The sequence below is a fragment of the Syzygium oleosum genome, unplaced genomic scaffold (assembly GCF_021117445.2).
Source record: "Syzygium oleosum isolate NSW1041296 unplaced genomic scaffold, Sole_v2.1 Sole_v2.28, whole genome shotgun sequence".
Classification (NCBI taxonomy): domain Eukaryota; kingdom Viridiplantae; phylum Streptophyta; class Magnoliopsida; order Myrtales; family Myrtaceae; genus Syzygium; species Syzygium oleosum.
The window spans coordinates 2,718,030-2,727,576 of record NW_026607512.1 but is presented as its reverse complement, the minus strand read 5'-3'; the positions used below and the strand labels follow the sequence as shown (position 1 = coordinate 2,727,576).

Sequence of the window (9,547 nt, the reverse complement as noted above, 5' to 3'; positions counted from 1 at the left end):
TGCCCGGAGTCGGCTTCGCTTGACAAAGGTAGTGAGACACTAGCACAAGGTGGCCAATTGGAATGAAACCTAAGGGGAGTAGACCCACGTACTCCACGAGATGTTTGTCCAAGTAAGACCCTGCCAATCATTTTTGTCCGAATTGAGGGAAACTAGAGAACAGGCAAGTTACATGAATATCTTGAAAACAAATTTCACTCATGAAGAAAAAGAAAGATCACCAATCAAAATCCAAGTATTCGTTTTTCATCATGAAGATGATTACCGAGATACCTCACCATAACAGGGAAAACCCTAAGTTTTCGACTGGGGCGCCCCGCCTGTTCAGGTGTACACACCTGGCGAGCAAATAGATTGGAACGTAGTTATGTAATTGGAAATAAAGTTTTTCTTTCCTTTTTTAGAGAGTATTTATCTTAGAGTTCGGACGAAGCAATTTAATGACATTCTCGGGTCTAGGGGTATTTTCTTCTGCTGAAAATAATCAAAATCCAATCAACTTTTTGCACCGAAATGATTCATCACAGTCGAGAACATGTGCGACAGCGTTCGATGAGTTGATGGCGGGACCGGCGTCTGCTGGGCAGACGGAGCGACCGTCCCGTCAAACGCTGTGTGTGTCGGTGTAATTACCGAGTGGCCAAATGTGGCTTGTGTTGTAGGTGCAGGGAGTAAATGGGCTGAATTATACCCACTTCTGAGATGACGATTGAAATTTGAAAAGAACTCATTTCTAGGAACCACGCAAATTGGGAAAAAGTAGATTCGTAATGCGGAAAAGCTTCCTGGGTTTTACACCTCTCAGTGCCTTCTCGTTCCCGTCTTCTGGTTGTTGAGAGCGTCGTTTCGCATATATAGGAAACCTCCTCACTCTGTTTTGTATCGCAGTAGAGAGAGAGAGAGAGAGAGCTTTCGTTTCGTTCTCATTCTGTCTCTTCTCCCCCTCTCTTGTTCATCCGTTTCTGGTTCCTGCTTCCGTCTTCGTTTGAGGGCGGTAGCAGCAGCGGAAAAGCGCTTCCATTTTTCTTGACAGAGTTTGTCCGTCCGTCTTCGTCGATTACTGATTCGTCTTCTCTTTTCCATTTTTCGTGTCGTTCTTTTTGGTGGGTCTCTTCTGCAATGCATCAAGAGGAGTGATCTTTGAGCGAACGGTTCACTGACATTTCCAGCTCTGCCTCCCATTTCTTTTTTTCTTGCCTTCTGCTTTGCTTGACCCAGAAGCAATATCGCAAAGCAAATATTCTCTCTCAAATTCTCTGCTTTCTTCAGATAACTCGATTACCAGATCACAGAGATCTACTTGCTTTCATCAGCTCTACTCCCTAGCATCACATTCTTCTTCTCTCCCATTGCTCTGTTTCGAGATCGAAAAACAGAGCAAGCGAGTCTCCGTCGAAATGGACCGGCTCTCCGCAACTAGTCTCCTTCCCGACACGTTCGAAGGAGCAAGAGACGACATCTCCATGCAACTGTCCTTGATTTGGGCTCAGATCAAAGCGCCGCTGCTCGTCCCGATGCTCAGGATCGCGGTGGTCCTGTGCCTGGCCATGTCGCTGATGCTGTTCATCGAGAGGGTGTACATGGCCGTTGTCATCCTCCTGGTGAAGCTCTTCGGCCGGAAGCCGGAGAAGCGGTACAGGTGGGAGCCCATGAAGGACGACGTCGAGCTGGGCAACTCGGCCTATCCCATGGTCCTGGTCCAAATCCCAATGTACAACGAGAGAGAGGTCGGTCCCTTTCCGTCTCCCTCTGCAAATTGGCCGTCTCATTAGCTCTTTCCAGTTAACATTCGAACCGCTCTGTTCTGGCCTCTGGTCTCGTCAAGCTCGGTAATTGACACTCCTCTGTTCGAGCGTCAATGCAGGTTTATCAGCTCTCCATCGGAGCCGCATGCGGTCTCTCCTGGCCGTCCGACCGCATCATCATCCAAGTCCTCGACGATTCCACCGACCCGACGATCAAGGTAAGGCCCCCAACATCCGCACATACATCCTCACATTCTCTCCAGTCATCAAGAACGCAATTAAAAAAAATACGAACTTTAATATGCTCTGAGGAACACCATACGTTCAGATACAGAAAAATATTAACTTGGAGGGTATACTTTCGCACTTTTTTTTCTTTTTTATAAATATTCTTCTTTGATCGGTTTGAAAAAAAACGTCGCCGTCGTTGTGGTCGGGATGGGCAGGACTTGGTGGAGCTGGAGTGCCAGAGGTGGGCGAGCAAGGGGATCAACATCAAGTACGAGATCCGGGACAACCGGAACGGGTACAAGGCCGGGGCCCTGAAGGAGGGCATGAAGCGGAGCTACGTGAAGCAGTGCGACTACGTCGCCATCTTCGACGCCGACTTCCAGCCCGAGCCCGACTACCTCTGGCGGACCATCCCTTTCCTCGTCCACAACACCGAGATCGCCCTCGTCCAGGCCCGTTGGAAATTCGGTAAAAACACGTCCTCTCCTGTCGCCCCGCTCGTCGTTGCCCGTTTGGTACGACCGTGGCTTTTATGATTTAAGCTTATTTGAATTAACGAATTGGACGGTGTTAACGAAGGATTTGGAAAGTGTCGGCCAGCGCCACCCTGTAGATGTATGTGGGGGGTGGTGAGAATCCTCCTCGATCGGTCACGGTTTCGACACGTGTCCGGGGACATTTTAGGCCCGCAGCTCATAACGAGAGCCCCATGATGCTTGTTTCGATCGTAAAGGTCTGATAGGATTGATTTGTCCCGTCGGGAGCTTCTTTTTTTTTTATTTATAAATATTGATATTGCAAATTAACCCCTCCTCTTTTGAAAAATTGCGGTTTTCCGCCCCCTTTCTTTTTAACTTTACTTCAATATGGCTCGTGCAATTTCCTGGAAATTTCACCGAGTTAAGCTCCGTCGGCAGCTTTTATGTGGTGCAACTACCCTTTAATGGCCGTGAAAAGGGGGGTCTCTGGTCAGGTCCACGAGCCATTGAATTTTCGCTTTATTATCTTGGTCGCAAATCAAAAAACGAATTTGCAAAAATTTCTTATTTTCACATTTTTTTTTCCAAATTACATTACTATGAATTACTTGGGGGTGTTCGAGAGCGGCGGCTCACGCCGCGGCGTCTTCTTGGCCGTGGCAATGATCGGCATCATCAGCGCCCGTGCCAAAACAAAGGATGTTTCAAGTGTTGAGTCGTGTCGATTTCAAATGAACCGAATAACGTGTATTGCATGGTTCGAGAATCTTTTTCTCCAAGTGTTTAAGCCAGCGAAAACTGTCGGTTCGACTCGAAAAGGGGCACGCCCACCCTCGAAGTCTAATGTCTCGTCTCGTGAAGAGCGATCGTGTGTTCCCAATAATTCGACGTTGGCTTGTCTTAAATACGGCCGGATCGGAGCGGTCCATCCGTGTTGCATGGACCACCCCAATTTCGTTGCCTTCTCGATGGATCTTTTCTCCGAATTGCCCCTGCTACTTTTCAGCAGGCAGAAGAGAAAGGAAAAGAAACAAAAGGGGCTGTCGTGTCCCTCGAAATCTCCAGATTTAGCATTTTGCTTAGATTGTGTCTACTGATGGGAGCTACCCAATTGCCTCTGCCATTAATGTCGTTTGCAAAAAGATTGCGAAAGAGGAGAAGAGGGTCTTGCTGGAGGGGCATTATGCAGTCTTGTCTCGTGTGTGCCTCGAGTGGTGTGCGCCATGCCAGTTTGCATGTGCCTCCTTTAATGGTGGACCTCTCTCCCTCTTGCCCCTCTCGTTCTCTCTCTCGCTCACCGACATTTTGGATCCGCTTTTTGGTTTTTTTTTTTTTTGGGGAATTTCCCACCTTTTCTTCTTTACCCTGTGCTTCCATGCCATGAGAAAAAGGTTTCAAAATTACTGATTTGTGTGAATTTGCCATGGATATAAACGATTTTGGAATGTACCCTTTTGAAGTGGAGTGACATGATTCAAATATTTTCTAGTGTTTTTGTGTTTCTTCTCGTGGTGAATGAATTTCCTAAATCTGTGAGAAGAGAAAAATGGGAAAAAGCATTGGTTCCCATGATGAGGATGGTGATACTGGTCATGTTGAGTGGTTGGCTTGGCCTTAGGAGATAGTACATGCAGCTGAGCTGGTGAAATTGATTGGTGGGTTTTGTGCTGGGCTGGCGTGCAGTGAATGCGGACGAGTGCTTGATGACCAGAATGCAAGAGATGTCCCTGGATTACCATTTCACCGTCGAGCAAGAAGTCGGGTCCTCCACCTACGCCTTTTTCGGATTCAACGGTAATGAATGACCCTTTTCACGTTCTGCCTATGCTTTTTCTGTCGAGGCTCGAGACCCTTTTGATTCGAGTAGATAGAAAGTTCACTGTATGATACAATCAAGGAAAGTAACTTTTCAATTGACTCGATTCGGCTTGGCCTTGATCCGGGCACGCGCGAAAAGTGAGACCGGATGGGATTGAGCTGTATCGAGAACTTCAATATCGGCTCCGTTACGGCTTGACTTCGGATTAGATTTTACTGTGGAAGTTGTGAATTGAGATTGTTGCAATACAGGCACGGCGGGTGTATGGCGTATTGCTGCTCTGAACGAGGCGGGAGGTTGGAAGGACCGGACCACTGTGGAGGACATGGACTTGGCAGTCAGAGCGAGCCTTAAAGGCTGGAAGTTCGTGTACCTCGGGAGTCTCAAGGTAATCGAAAGAGGGCGCACACTCACTGCTCGCTAGTATTTGCTGGTTTGGTCCGTTCCAATGCACTGTTGCATTGATTTTGTCTCCCTCGTTGAAGAGATCCGTTATATTTTTGTTCCACAGTCGTATGAAGTTGTGAGGAAAAGAATCATGGTCTTATGTGATCCTACATACTTGAGAATGGAAATAGGTGGAGATAGAAGCAAGCCATTAGATCCCGAAAAAAACAATTGCTTGTGTTCTTGTCCTGTGTCGCATTTATGCTCTCTGTCTGAATCAAATCGAGAAAATTTCAGTGCACAATCTGTCCCCTACATGCTCTTTCAGTCACACGTGTTGTTGTTTTTCCTTTCCTTAAGAAAGCTTCTTCATGGAATTTCACTGTCTTTCCTATATCAGGTGAAAAATGAGCTGCCTAGCACCTTCAAGGCATACCGCTATCAGCAACACCGTTGGTCGTGCGGTCCCGCGAATCTTTTCAGGAAGATGGTCATGGAAATCATCCGAAATAAGGCAAGGTTTTTCATTCCCCCTATGCTTGTGGAAAACCATGAGGATGTCATATTAGACATAAGACAAAGCTTGTGGAAGTAATTCATTAGCTGACATCGTTCTTGAAATATCTGCTGCAGAAGGTCAATCTATGGAAAAAGGTGCATGTGATTTACAGCTTTTTTCTGGTTAGAAAGATTGTAGCGCACATCGTCACCTTCATGTTCTACTGCGTTGTGTTGCCGGCGACCGTTTTTGTGCCCGAAGTCACCGTTCCCAAGTGGGGTGCAGTTTATATTCCTTCCATTATTACTCTTCTTAATGCCGTCGGTACTCCTAGGTATTACCTCTCTTTCCTTGTTATTTCTTGAGACCAGTTGTTACATCTCACGCAAATAAACACTTCTTCAATGTCTTTTAGCACTGGGGTGATATCTTTTTCTAAGTAACAAGAATTTTAGCTTTTTCTTTAGAATTCACATAGTCGAGCCACCAAAGATCGGGTTCAGTTGGCTCCATGCCAGTCTCACCGTCCCTGTGGTTTATATTTCTCACAGGTCACTCCATTTGATGGTTTTCTGGATCCTGTTCGAGAATGTCATGTCGTTCCACCGAACAAAAGCGACCTTCATCGGCCTATTAGAAGCCGGGAGGGTGAACGAATGGATCGTCACCGAGAAATTGGGGGATGCGCTCAAAGTTAAAGCATCTAACAAAGTGCCCAAAAAGCCTAGATTCAGATTTGGAGATAGGTACACGCCTTCTCACCCACTGGACAGCACCGATGAAGGGATGACACAACATTTTGTGCCCACCATTCTCATTTCGTGTTTTGTACTCTGGCAGGTTACATGTGCTAGAGCTCGGTGTTGGAGCCTACCTCTTCTTTTGCGGCTGCTACGACATTGCCTTCGGGAAGAATCACTACTTTATTTACCTTTTCGCGCAAGCCATTGCCTTCTTCATCATGGGATTTGGGTACATCGGCACCTTCGTTCCTAATTCATAGAACAAATCAGGCTGCAGAAGCCGTGAATCTGTCCCCCACATTCTATCATCAGAACCTCAAAACACAAAAAAAGAAAAATGCGGTTTGCCACACACATTTCCCACGGCTTTTCCATAAAGGTAACACATTATATTAAATGTCATTCTTCCAGTTCAAGAAGGCTACCTGTCCTCTTTGTAAATAGAAACAAGGGTTAGAAACAAGAACAGAAAGGAGAAACTACAAGAAAGAAAAGGAGTTGTAAGAGAGAGTTTGTTTTGCCGTGACAACATTACACGGCCTCAGAGAAGATATAAAGGGAAGGCAGCTTAGCCAGTTCGACTTCTGCGCGAATTCGACCAGAGGGAACGAGAAAAAAAAAAAAAAAGCACGCGTTTGAGTGAAATTGTTTGTTGTGAGGAGCATTTGTATATTTGTGTCCTCTTTTGTTTCTCTTCTTCCTTGTTTTGTTCTGCACTTCTCTTATTTCGTTGTGATTGAGCTTCTTTGGAAGCAAATAAGTTTGATATCAAGTGGATAAATTCACAGTTGCAATCTCTCTCTCTCTCTCTCTGTCTCTGTGTAGTCGGCAGTAAGATTGTGCAGTTGGGACATTAAGGAGGACTTGCACTTTGTCAGGACACTAAATGATTTCACTGAACAGACTTCAAAGATTCACGAGGGTTGGACGGGGTCAGAGGCAACAAGACCTGCACTTGCACAGATTCGGATGGTTTCATGAATCAGTACTACTGTCATGTGCAGACAGGATTGACCCCACTCCCATCTGGTATCCTGTAACAAATAAAGCCACTGCTGCTCATAATGAAACCAGGTTGGTCGTTGGTCGTTGGTCGTTGGTCGTTGGTCGTTGGTCGTTGTTCAAGAGTAAGTCGAGAAGGATGGATGTGGCAAATTGCATATAAGACGGCCGTTTGTAACGTCAAGTGTGTAGGTACGTGGGATCCTTAACCCATCCAATTAGGGAAAAATAACTAGACAGCTTAATGATGTCGTCGGGGCTGCTGCAATAAAAGAATGCAACTCAAAAGCCTAAAGTTGTTAGGTAGAGAAGAGAATGCGCATTGGGCCCATATATCTAGTTGTGATGAGCTAGTAAAGAGGGAATCAAAATTGAATTTCAAGAGTAGAAAATGATCGAAATTTAGTAGAATTAATAGGAATGCTATATACCCTTCAATTTATCTTAGGCCCTAAAAACAAAGATAGTAGTGATGTAATGGTACGATTGGGTTCCGCTGCAAGAGCTTTCTAACAACACCATGTTTGATCAAATCAGACGATCCGATCGTTGGATATTACAATTTTAACTGCAACCATCCGATCTCAATTGGGTCGGGAAATTCATGATTTTCACATGTCGGGGCGATGAAATCACGTAGATATGGTCATGAGCTTTCCAAGGCCTCATGAATCACTTTGATTGGAGTTTTCTTGAGTGTTGTAACTTTTCATTTTGATCGTTCGTTTGGCCCACTTCATAGAAATCTACGATCCCGACACTTGCTTGCAAATTGAACTGCATTTCTGGAAAGTTTGAATCGCGAGCTTTTCGTGGGAGAAATAGTCGATTCTATTGAACGCCAGATGATAGAAAAAGAGCGGTGAAAGTTGGGTGTAAAGTCATAGATTGTACGTTGAGTTTTGAAAGAACGGGATAAGCGTACTAGAAATCCTAAAATTCTTAAAATATATAATCAAATCATAAAATTTGTCAAATTGGTACGATTAACTCATTCTATTAACTCCATCTAATTTGGCTAATTGAAAAAACTAACGTGGCTTATTTTATTATTTTCTCAAGACATGAAGCGCCGATATAGTATCCACCAAGCGCCACGTAAAAAAAATACAAAAATTAAAAAGAAACACATACTGAATTAGATTAAAAAAAAAGCTAAAAGTTTAAAAAAGATCAAACTGATAAAAAAAAAGAGGCGAGCAACCCCTCACAAGCCCTCAACGATAGATAGCCACCACCGCCCATCGTAAGAAAGGGCCGGTGGAGGTCGTTAGGGCCTTGCCAATGGTCGACAACCCTCACCATCCCTAGTGAGGGCTAGCTAGCACTCGCCCGGGAGGGTGGAGCCTCCGCCCTCCCCTAGATCCTCCCCTAAATTTTGATAATCGTGAGGCCTCACCGTAGGTGGGCGAGCGTCACTGCCCAGGGTGAGGCCTCACCAGCCATCGGCCAAGCCCCAGTGACCTCCACCGGCCTTTTCCGATGATGGGCCACCTACGAGGGCTTGCGTCTCCTTATATTTTCAGATTGGGTTTTTTAAAAATTATCCCTTTTTTTCATTTTTTTAATCAAATTTAAGAAATACTTGGGGAAGAAGATTATACAAAATGCAACATGGGAGAGAGAAAATAATAAGAAAATGCCTATTTTTAGTCAGACAAATTGACAAAATTAATGGAAGGACTTGATTACACTATGTTAACAAGTTTTTTAGTATTTCATTTCATTTTTTAAATGTCCTACGACTCAATTGCACTTTCGCGTTCTAGTGCACTTATCCCTTAAAGAATTAGTAGCTTTCGAGGCGGACCAACCCGCGATCCCCACGCGGCAGATTTCGAGTCGGCCTAGTATCGCGTCATCGCCACGCGAATGGCGTGCGTAGGGCGGGCTTGGGGCTAGGGTATTCAAGCCTGGCGCAAGGTTCTTCTTGAGTTTTAGAAGTGCCCTAAAAATAGAAAAGGATTCTGGGTTTGCAAAATTTTTTTTTTCTTTGAAGGTAAGCGTGATATAAGCTTTTCCTCTAGTGATTTTGGCTCTTTAAAATAGAAAATGTCTCTCAGTTGAAATTCTTCTTGATTTCTAGTGGATTTCTTGCGGGGGTCGAAGCTCCGTCCGATGAGGCAAGCGTTTTGATCTTTCCCTTCTTAAAGAATTAACACAATTGTATGCCATAGGCGAAGCTCTCTCAAAATATAATCTCGTTTTAGGAACCGCGCCATTATGCTATTGAAATAAATTCGGAAATCTATATGAAAATACGTATTTATTATGCTACAAATTGCGCGCATTTTATTTAGGAACCCTGCTAAATAAAGCATGATCCTATCTATTTGCCGAGGGGATCGATCTGATCGATAATAGCGTTGGAGACCCCCCCCCCCCCCTCCCCGAGGACCATTGGTCCGCGAACCGAGACACCGGGCAAGTGATTATTTTGGATAATTATTTTAGAAAACTATAGAATTTATCGAAAATTGATTTTGAATAAAACCTACTCCGTATTTTAAAAAAATTAGCATTTATGCATTGAATGCTTTTTTTTACCGAACTCTTGACATGCTGATTAGCAATTAATGCCACGTCTAGGTATAAAAGAGCTCATCGCTACATTGTGATCAAAATGTTGCATTCAAATTGCG

At 44.6% G+C, this 9,547-nt stretch overlaps 1 protein-coding gene across 1 annotated transcript; it reads left to right on the top strand.

The window, feature by feature from the left end:
* Positions 1-895: 895 nt before the first annotated feature.
* LOC115675293 (glucomannan 4-beta-mannosyltransferase 9) lies at positions 896-6,697 on the top strand. Its single transcript, XM_030597894.2, has 9 exons — positions 896-1,727; positions 1,865-1,963; positions 2,192-2,444; positions 4,139-4,249; positions 4,526-4,662; positions 5,062-5,175; positions 5,295-5,494; positions 5,712-5,906; positions 6,001-6,697. Exons 1-9 carry the CDS (start codon positions 1,398-1,400, stop codon positions 6,161-6,163), a joined length of 1,602 nt encoding a protein of 533 aa, XP_030453754.1. The 5' UTR covers positions 896-1,397; the 3' UTR covers positions 6,164-6,697.
* Positions 6,698-9,547: the final 2,850 nt, after the last annotated feature.